Here is a 19,846-nt window from a genome sequence, read left to right on the forward strand (position 1 = left end):
ACACTGCACTGAAAAGTTCTAAATGAAATTGCTGGCTCAGATGTTTTACTGGGAGCAATGAAAAAAATGTTGCTGTAGCTAGTCATTTCAATTCCTGGAACAGATGTTCCACTTATCTCTCTACTCCATCCTCAGTTATGGCCCCCTGACCACTCCAACCACCCAATCATGCTTCCTATTAGAAGAAGATATAAATAATATTTTGAGAAAATACAAGTAACAAAAATTGGTATAATCTGTGAGCTTTTGTCTCTTTAAGGGAACATCGCTTGAAATTCCAGGCTCATCAGGTGATATAACCACAAGTAGTGGTAGCCTGTCTGATGGGGAAGGTGGTCTAGAAGTGTAATAAAATAAATAAATAATTATTTCATAAAACAACCCCATGAGGGGCATTATAACACTCCAGTAATCTACCAGGAGATTTTGTCCTTGGGAAGGGATCTGAACAGTTGTCCTTGACTAAATGAGATTTTCAATTTGTGACATGTGTTTTCATTGCGATCTGAACAATTTGGTAGTCTATCTCATCTTTGCAGGTGCCTGGGTCCCACACTGATAAGAGAGACTTTCCCCTCTATATAAAACAGCACTAGAATGGTGAACTTTACAGTCACTTACAACTGGAAGAAAAGATGGGGAAGGGTCTGCTGTGGTTTGGTGAGTGTGTCTTTCAGTTTTCACCCCTCTGTCTTTAACTGTCAGGTGGAAGTGATCCTAGAGGCCATAGCAGGGATGTGTTACGGATTTCACAAGGTCTCTTCTGAAAATGAAAAATAGTGTTCGAAGTGGCATCATATTCTCTGGAAGCATTTCAAATAGTGCTAAACAAGTTTTCAGGCATGATGATTTTCAGAACAAAATAGGGAAGGGAAAGTCTTTCAACCCCTCCCCCCTTGCTTAGGGCTTCCTCTTTGTGCTGTCTACTGCCTGTTAACAGTGGCTTCTTTTCTTGGTATGCAACTTTGGCACCATTTAAAACAATCAATCAAGCCAAAAAAAACCCCTCACAATGTGACGTCATCCCAGCCAGTCAGAGATCACACAGGCAACATGATGATCTTGTATACTAATAGCCGCGTGGCCCTGATATGAGTAGGTTTGCCAGCCTCCAGGTAGTGGTTGGAGATCTCCCAGAATTACAAATGGTCTCCAGGCCATAGAGATCAGTTTACCTGGAGAAAATGGCTACTTTGGGGGGATAGACTCTATGGAATTATGCCATGCCAAGGTCTTTTCCCTCCCCAAACCCCACTTTCTCCAGGTTTCACCCCCTAGATCTCCAAGAATTTCCCAACTTGGAGCTGGCAACCCTAGATATGAGGATACTTAACTTTGGAGACTGGAGCTGTAAATGGACAGGACAGATCTTCCTACACACATGAAAAATGCCCCAGGTTTGCAGAAAAATCTTAAATCTAAAAAAAACCCCAACAACAAAAAATCACTGGGGGGAGGAGGGAGAGTTAAAAAACAAAATGATAAAAGCAACACCTGAAGCTTTAACCAGATGCTCTCAATGACTGCTGCTAGGCAACCATAACAATTTAACCAGTATACCAGACTTGGTTTCCCTCAATAAAAGGCAGGGGCAGGGGGCAGGGCACTTTCCAGTGATGTTTTGGCTTTTGAGGGAGGACACATTGGGGCCAGGCCCAGAAACAATCACTGGGCAATTTGATACCATGCGACTTGCATGAATCACCCATTCTTGGCTGCTTTCTACTGCAGCAGCTGCCCCACAAAAGCCAGAGTACTGCAGTGGTTAGAATTTCAGAGTAGGACGTGGGAGACCCACGTTTGAATCTGTTCACTGCTATGCAAGCTCACTGGGTGTCTTTGATCTAGTCACAAACTCCCAGTCTAACCTACCTCTCAGGGTTGTTGTGAGGACTATATGGAGGGAAGGAGAATGTTGTATGCTGTTTTGGGTCCCTGTTGTGGAGAAAGGCAGTACATAAATGAAGTAAATTAAAACATATAAGTGAAGTTGAGAGGAAAGATAAAATGTAAGTTGTTTAGTGGATTTGAAGGAGAGAAAGACAAGGAAAAGGGAGCACATGGAGGCTGCTAGGAGGAGGGAAAGAGAAGGGGATACAGGGGAAAAGGAAGTACCATCTGCAAGCGCATCATGCACTTGGGTCTGGCTCAGCCAGCACCACTCAGCTGGGCTATAGAGGCTCCTGGGGGGAGGAGGCAGATGAAGATGGGGAGCAGACAAAGATGGGTGAGAAGGAGAGAAGGAAGCAGGAAAGGTGGAGAGACTATGGGGGAAGGGATGGGAAAGAGGATATGGTGAGGGAGGGGAAAATAAAATGTCTTCTGCAAGTCCCCATTTGTATCATAGAATCACAGAGTTGGAAGGGGCCATACAGACCTTCTAGTCCAAGCCCCTGCCCAATGCAGGATGAGCCTAAAGCATCCCTGACCAATATTCATCCAGCCTCTTCTTGAAAACTGCCAGTGAAGGGGATCTCACCACCTCCCTAGGCGCCTGATTCCACCTTTGAACTACTCTGACTGTGAAAAGGTTTTTCCTAATATCGAGCCGGTTCATTGAAGTGGGTTCCACATAATCATGAAGCCAATGAGATTTGGCTACATGAGGACATCATTAAACCAATCAGAGGGAAGGCAGGAAGTATTACCTTCAGTCTGAATAAACTTTATGATCATGCCACTTAATTGTTTTTTAGCTTTCTGGCAATGAAACAAAATCAGAATGTGGGCAATTCTTCCTGTCCTCTAACTGAATGGGTGTGTATTTATTCCACATTTTCAGCTTTCAGTCCTGGAAATGAGGTGAAGTGAGGGAATATATTTTGTAGGGTGAATTGGGTCCCTACAGTTTTAGTTCAGCTGTACTTTTGAATGCTGATAAGAGTATATTGGTTGTTTCTAACACATTCAACTTTCTCTTGCAGGTCTGGCCATCCTGCTGCAGCTGCAGCTTGGTGAGAACCTTTTTTAATATGATTGATGGGAACAAAATAAGGCAGCGTTAGTGAAGCAGAACATTTAACAATAAGGATTATTTTTTAATTTTGATTTGTCCTTTTGTCATTTCTAATTTTTATTAATAATATTGAGTTGCATTCATAATAGTAAAAACAGACATATTCTTTTCATTATATTATTACACAATACTTTAAGAAGATTCCTTACCAATACGGAAAGAAAAGGAACAATAAATCAGCACCTTTTTATCTATTTCTTCTTTTGCTCTCAGGACAGTATGTTAACTTATTTTTACTAGGTCTTCAAAATTTATTTCATGATATGAAATGCAATGAATATGGATCCAGGTAGAAATTGCATAGACAGTAACACTTGCACTGAAGTGGTATGTTTTTTAAATGTGGGAAAGTACAGTAGCAGAACTTTCAGGTGGATTCAAAATATGCTTTAAGAAAACTTCAAGTATTTTATAGATGTTTAAAATATTAATTTCATTTAAAATGGACCATAGCTTGGTCACCAGTTCAGATGGGCATGCATATTGTTTGCCATACAAGCTGGCGGAGAGTGCTTGCTACTTACAGCAAGGGCCTACCACATGATTCTTTGTGAGATGACTTCTAGCTGCTGGTTTCTTAGCTAACTAGGTGGTATCATAGCTTGAAATTATACATTCATGAGCTGATTTTGGAAAACCTTCCTTTTGATTTGCCTTTAGCTTTAGGAGTGTTTGGCAAATGCTCTGGTTCATGATGATGTTTACAGCTATGAGGGCAATAAGCTCAGTAGTTAATGAAAATACATTACACAGATTCCATTCTGTCCAATCACTAGCTCATAAATTTTGAGCTGCACAGAGTTGAAGGATGCTGTCTGGTTGGCCATGTCTATTTCATAGTAAATTCAGTGAAACGTGAAGAGTAAAAACCAAGTCATGCATATGGTTCATTGAGAAATGGCGATTGTCAGTTTGGACAACATGGCGCCCTCGTGTATGTTTAAGTTTAGCCTTGTGTAACCGTTTAAAATACCTAGCTGTGAAAATCAACAAAAGGAGACTTGAGTCATGACTGAGTGAAATTAATAATTACCAATTTGCTCTACAACAGGTTGCTTTTTCTACATCTAATATAATAGAATTGATCTAACAGGAATTTTTTTTTAAAGAGAAGTTTTCTGATTTCTATCATTGATGGATTTCTCCACCTGTTGCCAGGTTCTGCCTACAAACTTGTATGTTATTTCACTAATTGGTCTCAGTACAGACCAGAACCAGCCAAGTTCTTTCCAAACAACATTGATCCAAATCTTTGTACTCATTTGACCTATGCCTTTGCCACTATGAATCAAAATAAGATTGCACCATACGAATGGAATGATGAAGACAGACTCTTCCCAGAATTTCAAGCACTTAAAAAAAGGTTAGTAATATATTCCATGCTGGAATATTTTGGAAAATGTATGTGTGTGTTATGCCTGAATGAACTTTCATTTCTTGTAGTATGATCTTTTTTTTCATGGTGATTTCCGTGTTTCTTGAGGGATATCTTCCTTTAGAGGGATTTGTGATCATTGCCCTCTATATATTAGTGAAGGATATCTGCAGCTTAAAAAAAAATCTCAGTGTTTCAGATTTTTTAAATATTGAAACAAGGACAAATGTCTATACTGATATGTCTTTCCTTGTGTTTTACAGCAACCCCAATCTTGTCACTCTGCTAGCTATTGGAGGCTGGAATTTTGGCACTCAGAAGTGAGTATTCCCAACACCCCCCCCCAAACCCCAACAGCTTAACAGTTTTGACACCACGCTGTGATCTTGCTCCAGTGGAGTTTCTACACTGGAAAATAGATTCAGGCCATGGTGATAATTATAAATGTGATGAAAAGACCTGAAGTTACTGTGATAGCACTTCTGATGAGAAGGGCTTAGATTTACAATCTACTGAGAAAGTAGGAGTCAGGCCAACTGAAGTAACGATAGTGGATGTAGATGTTGTACTAAATGGAAGTAGGCTAAGCACATGCTGTACTAAATGGAAAAATCAAATGACAATGCTGTGCCAAGATAACCCAGTTATGTGCCAAGAAGTTTATTCATTTGGTGTGCTTTTTATCTTGTCCTTCCTTCAAGGAGCTCAGGGTGGCATATATTATCCCCCACCTCCAGTCCATTTTATCCTTACAACAGCTTTGTGAGGCAGGTTAGGCTGAGAATTGGTGACCCAGGCTCACCAAGTAAAGTTCATGGAAAGTGGGAGGTTTAACCCAGGTGTCCTCAGTGCTAGTCCAACATTCTAAACACTTTAAATGCTGGGACGTATAAATTATGTACAGTGAATAAACTTGCAAACATGTGTGTCTTTTGCATAATTTATTCTGCCTCTCCCAGCCAAGGAGAGCTGCTCAGGGCACTGAACTCCTTCCTGATCACTGGAAATCCCACTCAGCTGTCCCTCTGACTTCTGAGCATAAGGCATTCTCCATACTTTCCCACCTATCCTGGTTGACCTTTACACAATACCCAAGTAGTAGAGGAGGTATCTTATCCATACACAGTTGCCACGTCGCTGGAGTAAAATATAAATGATCCAGGCATGCAAACAGGCTGATTTCACAGGTCCTGAGTCAGCATCCTGTTGGGAAGGGCGCATGTGGACTCTGTAGGAAAGACCCATACAATTACTCCTTTCCACATTTAAATGCTGCCCTAACTGCATGGGAGCCATTCATGGAAAGAAAAGTGGCAGCTTGAGTAATGAGTAAATGGTACCTTGTAGCATGCCCATGATTTGTTACTGCTCTTGTGATCACAGAATATATACAGCCCTGATATTGGGGATATATGATATTAGTGGCAGATAGGTCTCACATAAAAGCAGTATAACAGTACATAAGGGCACGTGGGAGATTGTTTAATAAGGATTTTGTCATTCTAGGTTCACTGAAATGGTTTCCTTAGAAGCCAACCGTAAGATCTTCATCACTTCTGTGATTGAATATCTCTGTAAGTTTGGGTTTGATGGGATTGACCTGGACTTTGAATACCCAGGATCCAGAGGCAGCCCTCCTGAAGACAAACACCGCTTTACCATCCTGATTCAGGTGAGAAACCAGAACAATGGTAAGGGTGGGCTGTCTGTACTTAACCAGTGCAGCAAAGTATGGGTCCCAAAAATATCCTTGAAACCATCCTTTTCTAGAGGACTTCTAAACAAAAAATGGTCAGGCATTAAGCATGGCCACCTGAGAGTGTATGGCAAACAACACTGTTTCCAAAGAACAGTGGCAGCTAAAATAAATTTCTCTGTAAGCAGAACATGTTTTGAGTTCTGGGGAAATTCACATACCTGATCTTAGTTAAAAAGTGCAGCCATGAGCTAAGATATGATGACAGGGTGCAATGAGTGGGACACCAGGGGGAAACCCTTGCAATTGCCACATATCCAGAAATCCAAACTCTACCACTACTCGTAGATTGTTCACAGAAAATCTGGAAAATCTATGTGCTGATCAAATCTGTTTTTTGCAAATCCAGTCCAGTGGCACTTTAAAGACTAATACAATTTCTGCTGGAAAAAATGGTATCAGAATGTTATGGGAATCCACAATTAGTGATGCAGTAAGCTTCTATGAAAATGTGTGTGCACAGGATGCTGAAGAATAAGGTGAACATTTGAAATGACTCTCCATATCTCTCCATAGGAAATGCTGGCTGCTTTTGAAAACAATAAATGTCAAGGGAAGAGGCTTTTGATCACAGCGGCTGTATCTGCTGGCAAAGGAACTATTGATGCAGGATATGAAATTGCTGAAATAGGAAAGTATGTTGAATGGAGCTCAGCTTGTGGGGGGGGAGGCGCTGAAATTGAATTTGGTTATTTCATGCATTATCAATCATATATTTGTTATGCAAATTGGCTATAAAACTGCTGCCAAATAAACATCAGTGCCCTTATTTTGCAGAGAACTATCAGTGATACTGATACAAATCTTGGGCATACTGTAGGTTACTGCTGGATTTTTTAAAGATCTCCTGTGTCATTCAGCTAGATGAAATCATATGCTTTGTTTTATTTCATTTATGCCAGACTTCTAGATTTCATCAGTGTAATGACGTATGACTTCCATGGAGGCTGGGATACTGTCACGGGACACAACAGCCCCTTGTATGAGGGATCGAAAGACCAGGGTGATTTCAAGTATTTCAATTGTGTAAGGAAATCATCTTGATCCTATAAAGAGAATCCCTGCATGTTTCATGAGGTTGGTGAATCAAATGAGCACTAATCATTTTTTTTCTAACTTGTATTTCCTCAGGATTATGCTATGAAGTACTGGAGGGACAATGGTGCCCCAGCTGCAAAGCTTCTTATGGGATTCCCCACCTATGGACGCACCTTCAGACTTACTACCTCAGACACCGATGTTGGTGCTCCTGTCTCTGGGGCTGGCTCAGCTGGACCTTACACCCGTGAGGCAGGCTTCTGGGCCTACTATGAGGTACTTAGTTTGTTTGTCAGGCAAAAGCCGTTAACACAAAAGGGCTTTTGTGTCACTTACCTAGCCACAATGCCTCCTCAAGGTGCTGTTCTCCTCTCTCTATCCCTGCCATTCTGCTTGTTGGCAAAGGTTCAGGCTACTCAAGTTGAAAGGAACATTTGATGGCACAACACTATTGATTGAAACTTCCAGGCTTGAGGATTGTTCTAGGTGTTTTTACAGTGCTATACAATTTCCAGGAAAGGAAAGGAGGAAGGGAAATAGAGGCAGAAACAGAAAGGGAGCTGGAGAGGAGAGGAAGAGGAGAAAAGGAAGTCTGAATTCTGAAATAAGGGTTCAGGTACCTTCTAGTGGTCCCAGTAGATATGATGAGGGACTGTATATATATATATATTGTTACTGATTAACCATTGTAAATGTGTTTGTAGCTGCAACTGATTCCATTATTTCTTCATGGGAAGGGGGATTCAACATGCCACTGCTCCCACACCTCCGGGAGGTCTTTAGTACATCTTTCAGTTACCCAGATTTCAGTCACAGTATATTAAGGTCCTATGGCATGGGCTGGCATTTTCTTTTTCTCCATTATATAAAGTATGTATTTAATGTGTATAGCAAAACCCTTGCTCTCCTAATCTTTGCTACTCCTTTATTCCCCCAGGAATATCAGGTCACACTTTTGAAAATATATGACCTTAGAGGGGACCTGCTATGGTCAGGAGGTACAAGACATGAGAAACACATATTTAAACAAAAGTTTGTTCAGGAATTGTTGGTTTCAGAGAGTTGAATAAGCATAAAGCAGACTTAACAGAGGCCAGGATGCATCCACATTAACTACTTCTTGCACTCACAATTGTAGAAGGAAATCCCTTTTGATTTGCTTCACAGATTTGCACGTTCTTAAAAACTGCCACACGAAAATGGATTGATGACCAGAAAGTCCCATATACCTACAGTGGAAATGAATGGGTTGGATATGACGATATTTGCAGCTACAAATATAAAGTAAGACTTTCTTCCAATGTTAACAGTTTTGTGGTATTAGGACTAGCTTGAGTTTGAATATCAGACTGTGCATTTGATCAAAGGTTACATTTGCAAATATGATGCTGAAACATCCAAATCAATCTTTATGATATGGGCTTGAGCTGAAATACTATTTAGTATAAGTGTGAACCATCACTCTTCATAAAACAATTGGTTTTAGCAACAGACGTGTGCTCGAAAAGAAAGATGCAGAAGTATTTTTCCTTTATGATTTTTGGCTAGGTCAAGTACCTGAAAGAGAACAATTTTGGAGGAGCCATGGTTTGGGCCATTGATCTGGATGACTTCCTGGGCACTTTCTGCAATGAAGGAAAATATCCTCTAATAAATGAGCTGAAGAGACTTCTTGAAACCAATGGTGAGATGGTATAAATGAGATGGAAGTTTGTGGGAGCAAGCCCTAAGCAGGTCTACTCAGAAGTAAACCCCATGCTATCCAGTGGTGCTTACTCCCAGGAAAGTGTCCTTAGGATTGCAGCACTAGGAGAATCAGTAAAGTGCTGCCACTCGTGTATGGTGATATTTACTTTGCTGTTCAAGGACAACATCATGATAATATACCTTTTGACGCAACTACTGGCATTCTCAAACAAGACTCATAATCAACTAGCACTTTACTTTAAGGTCCTGTTTCAGGAAAACGGACATAACTGACATCTTTGCATTGCAGTTGGGACATGTTCCTAGCACTGCTGCCCTAACTAATTTGCCAGGGTGTTACTTGCCATGTATTAAGCTGCCACATATGGACTTACTGAGTATTGCAAGGATGAAATGGTGCAAAGGCCCTTTTGGCTTTTATGCTCCATTTCTCTTAATTCTTCTCATAATAAGAACAATTATTTCTTTAGACCTTTTTTTCCTGAAAATGATTTCACTGCAATCTGGGTGCTGCAGACAGCTGAGGGGCTTTTGAGGAATTCACAGTCACTGCTTAACTTTGGCCTGTTTCAGATATTTAACAGGACTGTGAGAATCATCACATGGTGAAGGAACAATTGTGACCCCTTTCTTCTATTGCACAGTTAATGGTATATGGCAGCAAGCTGCCCCACACCATTTGAACGCTGAGCTGATACTATGAATACTATGTAGTATTCATACTGGGGTAGAATATCTGCATGGAGATTCCACCCTGCATATTTGAACTGTGGAAAATTAGGTTTTTATTTTTCCCGGTGCCACGGGGGTAGAATGGAAACCAGTCTGAGTTGTGCCCACATTGAGCATTATGTCATCTGGATGGGTTTTCAACTGCCCGTGTGAAGAAGAATTCCCATGTTGAAGCTGCCATTATACATAAGTGGCAGGACAGGGCTCTTCTTCAAAGACTCTTGGTGTCTACTGTATTTCTGAACTGGGCTACGTTGATGAAATCCTGAGGATTTCAATGTGGGATGACTAAATGGATGCAATCATATGACCAGGGATGGGATCTAAATAAATGTAAAAGTCATATTGACCATGCCACCACTTCTGTATGGAAGAGGGAAGCATGCTGGAAAGCATGTGCCAGAAGTGGAGATTTCAAAACTGCAAATTTAATTTGCAGTTCTGAGATCACTTGGCTTAGAATTCACACTTTATGCAGCAGCGCAGTTTGCACCACATGTGGTAGTGGTGAGGGGCATGTGCTGTGGATACTTGCAAGGTTTTTGTGCCTAGTTGTAGCTTCTGATACTTGTTTCTGCTGTTTCATATATTTCAGTGTTCATTAGATGACAATGTAGTGTATATAAGCAATTAATACTTCTGCCATATTTATAAAACCTCAATGGAATCGATGAATTGGCACCTGTGGAGTATGTTGGCACTCTGAAGTTTCGATTAAAGATGTTGAAAGCCATCTAGCATGATATTGCATGAATGCAGTGATTTCACTGTATTGTTCAATATTCACACAGACCCCATTGTGCCAAATTGCCCTAATGGAATTACTCCAACTCCACCTGAAACTACTACAACGCCTGTTCCTCCTACAACGCCTGGCCATACAGACACTACAACTACGACTACAACTGTGGAGCCCTCGCGAGAGAAGTTTTGTGACAACAAACAGGATGGTATCTATGCTGACCCAAAAGACAAAAACAAATTCTATATGTGTTTCAACAAGGCCACTTACAGCTTTAGCTGTGCTCCTGGATTGGTGTTTGATGACAGCTGTAAGTGCTGCAATTTCCCTTAATATTAAGAGATGGTTTCCAACAAAGAGAGATGATTAAAATGATGTTGCCCTTTGATGCACAGCAGACCCCCTCCCCTTCCTTTTTCCTTTCAAATAAAATCCAGGAGGCATGACTAAATCATGTTTGTGCTGACTTCTTTCTCTATAACATATCAGCTGGGTGTCCTTTTATTTATATTTATATTTAACATGATCAGAGATACATTAGGCTGATTTCATCACAGTAATGTGACTAAAAAGTGCTGAGTCAAAAAGGTTCAATTTTAAATCTGCTTATTCAGCTTTAATTATTGCACAATGTCCTGAGCAGAATCATAATCATCACTATGAGCTAAGCTACAAGAGGTGAATTACACGAGGAGGAACATGTGAAGGGAGTTGCGCTGTTAGCCGGGAAGCTGAGTTTTAAAAGAGATTGGAAGGCTTTGTCCATTTCCCCTCTCTACAGAGCCAGGGGGATGGTTGCTCAGAAGGTTTGTTTATTTCTTCTTTGCCTCTTAAAGGGGGAAGTGAAACTGACAGAGCCTTTGGGAGGCAAAGAGGAAATTCACAAACCCTCTGAGCAAGAATCTCCCTGGCTCTGTAGAGATGGGAAATTAACAAAGCCAATCTCTTTTAAAACTCAGCTTTGCGGCTAACATTGCAACTCCCTTCATGTGCTCCTCCTCATGTAATTTGTCTCTTGTAGTTTGTCCCTGTATCTAATTTTCAACATGGCCCAATCTGTGGATATTTAAATCTAGAGACTGGGACCACAGACTGACATGTCTTTCTACAAACCTGAGAAAAGCTCCAGATCTGCAGAAAAATCTAGGGGATAAAACTCCTCAAATTAATGAAGCTGCACCTGTAGCAAAAACAAATACCACCTGTTGCTGTTACTAGACAACCACAACAGTACTGCCAGAGTTTAAGATTTGGTTTCTGTCAGGAAAAGCAGAGGGAGGGGCAGGGAATAGGGAACAGGGCACTTTCCAAGGCTGTTTTGGCCTTTGAGGGAAGACTCATGGAGGCCAGGCCCAGCAGCAACCACCAAGCAACTTGCTACAATGTGACTTGCATTACTCACCCAGGACTGGCTGCTTATATAGTTCAACAGCTGCCACCCAATGCAAATTAGTGCAATGTAGTGTTTAGAGTTTCAGACTAGGCTCTGGGAGAACCAGGTTTGAATCCTACTCTGCTGTGGAAACTGGGTGACCTTGGACCAGTCAAATGCTCTCAGCCTAGCCCATTTCACAGGGTTCTTGTGAAGGTAAAGGGGAGGAGAATGACTTAAGAATCCCCATTGTGAAGAAAGGTGGCATTTAAATAATGTAAATAAATATAGCTGAAGGTGGGGAGTAGATGAAAGGTAGGCAGGCTGGTGGGTGAGAAGGAGACAAGAAAGGAGGTCATAGAGGTTGCCAGGAAGAGAGAAAGATGAAATAGCATGGGGAAGGGAATACAAGGAGGAATACGTTTTCCCAACAAGTCCTTGAGGGTTCCCTACCTGCCAAGAGTTTTTTCAGGGAGAGGCTGCCTGGGGGAAGAAAGTGTGTGTGTGTGTGTGTGTGTGTGTAGATAAAGGTAGGTTGTCTGATGGTTGAGAAGAAGGAAGTAGGATGTGGGGCCTTTCAGGGAAGGAAAAGAAGGAATAGTGGGGAAGGGAAAATGAGTTGTCTCTACAAGTCCTTGCGTATCCCACACTTGTCCACGTATCTAATTATCAAACCAGCGAATTCTGAGGATACTTAAATTCAAATATTGGGGCTGAGAACAGACAAGACAGAACTGCCTACAAACCTGAAAAAATACCGCAGGTTTGCAGAAAATCTGAAAAACTTAAAAAACAAAACACTGGAGGGGGGTTTGTTTTTTAACAAACCCAATTTTAACAAACCCAATTTTTTAACAAACCCAATTTTTTTAAATACATACATACATACATACATACATACATACATACATACATACATACATACACACACACACATAGGAAATTTTTATTTTTTTAGTAAGATTAAAAGCCCAGTATAAAGGGCAGAGAAATAGAAAAAAGTAAAGAAAAAAGAATAGAGAAAATAAAAACAAAGATTGAAAATAATAAAGAAAAATAATACATATTTCATTTCTCATTTTTCTCTACAACATTGATCATATTTTAGCAAACATACTTTTAGTTTTAATATCTTCAGAATCTACCTTTTCAATACTGCCCCCTTCTATTTATTTTCCCCAAATTTATCTTCTTAAAAATCAAAACCACAAATCAACAGTTCATTTTTCCTCGTCTCATGCAGAAAGTCAATAAGGGGTTTCCAGGGGTTTCCCACTTAAGAGATTTACAACAAGCATTTTTGGGACTACAGTACCCACCAAATGAAGTGAGGAAACAAATCGACAGGGCCAGACTAGTACCCAGAAACAGCCTGCTCCAGGACAAACCTAAAGGAACTAACAACAGAACACCACTGGTTGTCACCTATAGTTCCCAGCTCAAACCCATCTAATGTATCATCAGTGATCTACAACCCATCCTGGAAAATGATGCCTCTCTCTCAGAAGCCCTGGGTGGAAGACCTCTCCTTGCCTACAGACAGCCCCCCAACCTGAAACGACTTCTCACTTACAATCATGAATCGGCTAGCAGAGTCACCAGCACAGGTACCAGGCCCTGCAACAGACCGAGATGCCAGCTCTGCCCTTATATCTACCCAGGGAATACAATTACAGGACCCAATGGCGTCAACTACACTGTCTCTGGCTCTTACAGCTGCTCATCCTCCAATGTGATATATGCCCTCATCATGTGCCAACAATGTCTATCTGCTCTGTACATTGGACAAACCAGCCAATCTCTGAGCAAAAGAATAAATGGACACAAATCTGACATTAAAAATGGCAACATCCAGAAACCAGTGGGAGAACACTTCAATCTACCAGGACATTCCATCAAGGACTTAAAGGTCACTGTAGTTCAACAGAAACCTTTCAAAAACAAAATCCAGCGAGAAGCTGCTGAATTGGAATTCATATGTAAATTTGACTCAGTCAAGCTGGGACTGAATAGAGACTATGAATGGTTACCCCATTATCAGAAGTAACTGACTTCCTTAACAGAAGCAAACTGATCTCCATATCAGAAGCTACTGTTTGCATCTACTCCGCCCTCCCCTCTCCACCTATATATCTGACCAGTTTCTTCTTGCCCTCCATGCATCTGACGAAGAGAACTGTGATTCTCGAAAGCTTATGCTACAATAAAGTTGGTTAGTCTTAAAGGTGCTACTGGACTCTTTTTAAAAAAAATAATTTTATTAGTATTAAGCAAATAAACTAACATTTAACAATAGTATTATAACCATAACAATGATGAGAGAACTTTTCAACATTACATCTGAAGATAGATTTAACAAATAGATGAATGGCATATTTTAAAAAAATATTCCTTATTATACAGATCATTGTTTATTTTTCCCAAATTAAATTTCTATGTTTTCTTTGACTGTTAACAATATCAACAATGATTTATATTTAAGCCAATCTTTTTACCTCTTTACTCTTTTAAATCTACTTTAACCACTTAACTTGTAAATATTTTATTCAGATGTTTATTGATTGAATTATAATACTAATTATGTACTTCCTAAACCACCTACCCTCCCCCTCCCTAACCCTTACTATCCCTTTGTATAAAAGTAAACCTTGCATCTTGATTGATAATTAAAGTATATAATCTTAATATGTTAATATCTATTAGCTATATGTATAGCTCTACTGAATTAGTGTGTTACTTAACACCAATTTTGGGTACACTACTTAAACCACCCCCCAAAAAAGGTAGAGCTATAAAACAGGGGGAGCTATGCTGAGAGGACTGTAACTTTCCTTCCCCCAAACCTTCATTTGTTTTAAGGCAATCAGTGGGTATTACAACGAACTATATTTATATAAAAAATATGCTTAAACTTCTTCCTAAAGTTCTTGCAGGCATAAAAGGGAACATCAAATATGTCTGATAGGAATCTTGCTTCCTTTCTGTGGTGAAAGCAGGTCAATTGATTTCCTTTTCTGATTGGATTTATTCATTTCTCTTTCCATAGGAATTTCCAGTTCAATAGAATTTAAAAGATCCATTCCTGTGTCTGTGTCTGTAGCAACATAATGCTTTCCACAATATATCACCAAAAGCTTAGTATAGTTTAGCCATTTATAGCGAGTATTGGTCTTTTGTAGCACTTCAGTTATAGGCTTGAATTCTTTTCTTTTAGCAAGAGCTTCTTTTGGGAGAGCCACAAATACATAGACTGGCATGCCTTCATATGGTATTGATCTTTTTAATCTTGCTTCTTCCAATATTTTCCTTCTTATGCTTTGATTTGGTATTTCAATAATAATGTCTCTTGGAGTCATTTTACTTTTAGCTTGTAGTATTCTGCCAAGTCAGTAAGCATTAGTTATGGACGGGGCTGTTTCATTTTCCAGTTTAAAATATTTTGCAAGCCACTTTGAAAGGAGCATTGTGAGATCTTCATTATGGGTACTTGATACATCAAGCCCCCTTAGCTTAAGGCAATTTTTCCTGGCTGCAACCTCAAACTTAAGGATTCTGTCCTGTTGAATTCCAATTGTTCTTTGCATAACAATTACATCCTTCTGAGACTGCAAACTAGAGTCTAAAGCTTTCTCGGCTTTTTGCTTAACAGTTTGCAAGTCAAGCTTTATTTCGGCAAGCTGTTGAGTCATATGCTGATTAGTCATATGCAGAATAACGTCCTGTCTCTGTTTTGCTAGCTGTGGGTTTAAAGCTATTTCGTTTTGATCTACCCTTTCTGTGGCGTCGTTAAAAAGATCGTCCGCCATTTTGGATGTTTCTTCCCTGCTACTGTCTGCTAGCACCGGCTCTTTAACAGTTGAAAAGAACGTCTGTAGGTTCCTTGTCACTTTGGAGTTGTTTTTCCTCTTTTTTTGTGACAGCTTATGCATATTTTTTTGTCAATTCTGTTTTGTTGTGTGCTTTTTAATGAAGGTTTGGGAGTCAGGAGGGACAGAACTCTCTCAGCACGCGTCTGGCCCCGAAGGTACCCTCACCACACCCCCTACTGGACTCTTTTTGAAGGGGTTTCCAGTTAACCATAAAAGTAGACAATGTTTTATCTCTGATCAGAGCTGTAAGTTTAGCCATCTCCACTAACTCCATCATTTTCACAATCCAGTCCTCGATTGAAGAAAATACTGTACTTTTCCATTTTTGCGCATATAAAAGCCTAGCTGCCATGGTCACAGAAATAAGATACCATGTTTATTTTCCAACTGTTTATCCATTAATCCCAACAAAAAGGCTTCTGGTTTAAATTGTATATTGATCTTCAACATTTTTTGTATTATCATATGAATTTGCACCCCCCCCAGTCAGAATAAGAGGCAGACACAAGGCTTGGGTAATAAAGATCCACTTTTATTTAGGCAACAACATGAACTGCAACAACTAAAAAACCCTGGCAAGGGTCTAACCAGCGGTACAGGTCAAGCCCTGGGGTCACTCCCCTGGACCCCGCCTTGACCTGTCTGGGTGAGACCCGCTGCCCTGGATGCGAGCCATTCACATGCACGGCTGGGATCCAGCCGGCCTGGTGGATGGTTTTCCCCTTAAAGATCCAAGCACCTCCGCCGCAGAGCATGAGGGAAGGACTTGTCCAGGAGATCCCACCAGACAGCCTGCCCTCTCAACTGGCTGCCGCCAAGCATGCCAGCTGATCCTGACAGGCCCCTAACATCCCCACCAATGGGGATGTGCCAAGGGTACTCACCGTCCCGCTAACATCCCCCCAACTAAATCCTGCCAACGCTAAGGCCGAGCCTCTGCTCAGGCCTTTGCACCCCACAGGTGACTTACTGTAAGCCGTAGCCCTTGCCTCAGGTTATCTAAATATCTAAATATATATATATATGTTGTTGCCCGCCACCAAAAGGTGGCCCCCATCACCTCGGTAGAGGTTGGCCAAGCAGGCCTTAAGCCTGAGATGGGGAAGATAAATGTCCAGCCCATTTCCCCAAGCTAACTGAACTATCTCCAACCAAATAGTTAAGACGCTAGGCCACTGCTTGCTAATCCACTGCAAGTCAGCCTGCGCCTGCAAAGCAAGGGGCCATACCCTTTACAAGCCCAGGTCATTACCTCACAGGTGAATGACTAATATGTCAGGCGGAGGACCACTCCTCCCCTCAAACAGCAAAGGCAGCAGCCCTGGCCACCTTAGGCCTCGTCAGCCCTGCCACTCAACCGTAGCCCACTCACTTAGCCCAAGCTGGGACCTGATTGCTGTCCTCTTGGCTTGGTGGGCCACCCAAAAACCATGCTGTGTACGCATATAAGGATCTGCAGCTTTCCCCAGTGAAACACAGCACCTAAACAAAAAAAAAGTCAGTTGAGGTTCCCAGCACCCAGTGGGCAAATGTAGACTGATAAGCCTTGGACCTCCACTGGCCCATCCACTGAATAACCTAATAACACATGGCTGCAGCTCTCAAGGTTGCCTCAATCTGGAAGGAATGCGTGCCACTTTTAACATTCTGCAGACTCAATTTTGTCAGAGCCCATTGAATGACTGTCCCACACTGGTGCCTAGTCAAGGGGGGGGGGGCTCCATCAATGTGACAAAACTATAACCCCTCATCTTCCCCTTAAAGTGCAATATACTACTTCAGCACCGATACCGGGCACCACTCTATATCCGCACATGGACCCAGCTGGATAACATACCCCAACTGTAACTGATCCATCCTAGAATGTCTAATCCTTAAAGTAGCATTATCATCCACACACCTTTTATGTCCTAGGCCAGTAAGGCCCTACCTGACTCATCCTTGAGAGGATGGGCCATCCATTCACTTATCCTACGTGCCCCCCCCAAAGGCTGTCCGCGCAGCTGCCTGAACTAGAGTCAACCCCAGGACCAGAGCAGCACACTGGACGGCTGGAGTAATAGGCTCCCTATTATGTCTTGGTCTGGCTGCCTCTCGGGGTCTGGCTGCCTCTTGGGACCAACCCTCTAACTTCTTCCCTAATGCGGACATTCCCAATGGTTACTGCAAACCCGTGGGCTCTGCTGGTAAATGCATTGCTGTCACCTAATAGAGATACCACTAAGCCCCTAGCCCTCAGCCGAACATGACTGCCTAGGTGCTATCCAGTGTTCCCGCTAATGTGAGCACGTGAGCAATTGCTCACAGATTCTGACTCCTCTGCTCACAGGTATTAACTCTCAGACAGCTCCACCCTCCACTCAGCTGGGGCCAGCAGGTAGGACCAATAGGGGGATGGAGCAGAGATGGAGCCTTGTCCCACTTCTCTCCTTCCTTCCTGGCTGGGCAAGGAGGCCAGAGGGCTGGGGCAGATGCTCATCGTGCCCACTGATGGCCAGATGAGGAGGAGAAGACCATTGTGGTGCTGAAGGAATCTGATTCTTTGCCATTGACGAGGCTTCCTTTTTGAGGGCTCTTCCAAAGTGGCTTTTACAGCTTGAAATGCAGAGTCGGCCAAGAACAGGATCTGGCTGCCTTGTCTTGGTAAGCTGAACGTCTCCATCTAAAATGAAATCAATGGGCATAGACCAGAGTAACTCTGCATAGGATCGTGCTGTTGGGGGTTTATTTTACCGCTTTGGGGCTGGCTCCAACTTGGCTCTCACATTTTCCCTTTTTAAGCCACCTTCATATTTGCAGGCTCACAGGCTCACAGCCCTTCTTTGCTCCCACCCCCAAATCTGGATCTGATGCTAAAGTGAGCCTCCAAGGGCAGCTGTGCCTGATTTGCCTTCTTTCCTGCAGCAGAAGCCAAGGGAAGGCTTCCTTGTTCACAGGTGAGTCTGTAGGCGCAGAATTAAACAGGAAGCCTGGAAGATTTTGCAGGGTTTGAGTCCAATGGCACCTTCAAGACCAACAAGATTTTCAGAATAGGAGCTTTCCAGAGTCAAAGCTCTCTTCTTCAGATATAAAGAAAAAGGGAACTTGAATTCTCAAAAGCTTATACCCTGAAAATCTTGTTGGTCTCTAAGGTGCTACTGGACTCCGATCCTGCTGTTCTACTGAGGACCAAGATAGCTATCAAACTGAAACTCTTTTGGTGCCACAAAGTCTCCTCTTTCACTTTATTCAAAACCAGAGGTTACTGGCCAACTCCACAGGTTTAGGTTTTGATCTTGTTCATGTTAACTGGCTTTCAACCTAATCAGGGCTTTTTTTCTGGGAAAAGAGGTGGTGGAACTCAGTGGGTTGCCCTCGGAGAAAATGGTCACATGGCTGGTGGCCCCGCCCCTAATCTCCAGACAGAGGGGAGTTTAGATTGCCCTCCATGCTGTGATCTAAACTCCCCTCTGTCCGGAGATCAGGGGGTGTGGCCACCAGCCATGTGACTATTTTCAAGAGGTTCTGGAACTCCGTTCCACCACGTTCCAGCTGAAAAAAAGCCCTGATCCTAATGATGATGGATTGAAGCATTCTGGAAACATTTCCTCCTATCATCCTGACTTCTTAAAAATTATGTTGTTTTCTGTTTGTGAGCCACCTCAAGCAGCTCTCTGTACAGGTGGTATATAAATATTCTAAAGAAAAAACAAAGCTTGCAATTCTGTATTTGCATGTCCTAGCCCTTTGAGCTGCAACACTGTACAGATCTTGTTTATTTGCCCCAGAAAACTGGCAAATGGACTTCAGGCTATTTAAGTTGCATGCACAAAGTTACTAAGGTGCCAGGTTTGCCATTCCTGAGCTTCTGTCTAAAATGAAAGGGGTAGATGAACCACATTTTCTTTGTGACATGGAGAATAATAGAAGTTTATGAGAAAGATACTGCATTTAGACAGCTTTTATGTATTTTGTAATTGTCTAAAGCACAATTGTCCCAAATTTCAGATTTCCAGGTGCTTGTACAGGGTATTGGCTAACTGCCTGAGCTGAGAAATCCACAGTCAGAATCGCACCTGAACCACAAGAAAGCCAGAAATGTAAAACAGAAGTCCAGTGGCACCTTAAAGACTTTTATTTCAGTATCAGCTTTTGCAAGTCACTGCTCACTTCTTCAGATGCAGAAATCAAACTTAGAATCCTTCTTATGGGGCAGGTTGGACGATGCAGGGATTAAGATCAAGGATGAATTCTGTCATG

At 41.8% G+C, this 19,846-nt stretch overlaps 1 protein-coding gene across 1 annotated transcript; it reads left to right on the forward strand.

Annotated features, from left to right (window-relative positions):
• Window positions 1-4,166: 4,166 nt before the first annotated feature.
• LOC129331202 (acidic mammalian chitinase-like) lies at window positions 4,167-10,817 on the forward strand. Its single transcript, XM_054981612.1, has 9 exons — window positions 4,167-4,379; window positions 4,655-4,711; window positions 5,898-6,063; window positions 6,664-6,782; window positions 7,050-7,173; window positions 7,279-7,461; window positions 8,353-8,469; window positions 8,734-8,869; window positions 10,416-10,817. Exons 1-9 carry the CDS (start codon window positions 4,300-4,302, stop codon window positions 10,697-10,699), a joined length of 1,266 nt encoding a protein of 421 aa, XP_054837587.1. The 5' UTR covers window positions 4,167-4,299; the 3' UTR covers window positions 10,700-10,817.
• The last annotated feature ends 9,029 nt before the right edge of the window (window positions 10,818-19,846 follow it).

Source organism: Eublepharis macularius, chromosome 5 (assembly GCF_028583425.1).
Source record: "Eublepharis macularius isolate TG4126 chromosome 5, MPM_Emac_v1.0, whole genome shotgun sequence".
Classification (NCBI taxonomy): Eukaryota; Metazoa; Chordata; class Lepidosauria; order Squamata; family Eublepharidae; genus Eublepharis; species Eublepharis macularius.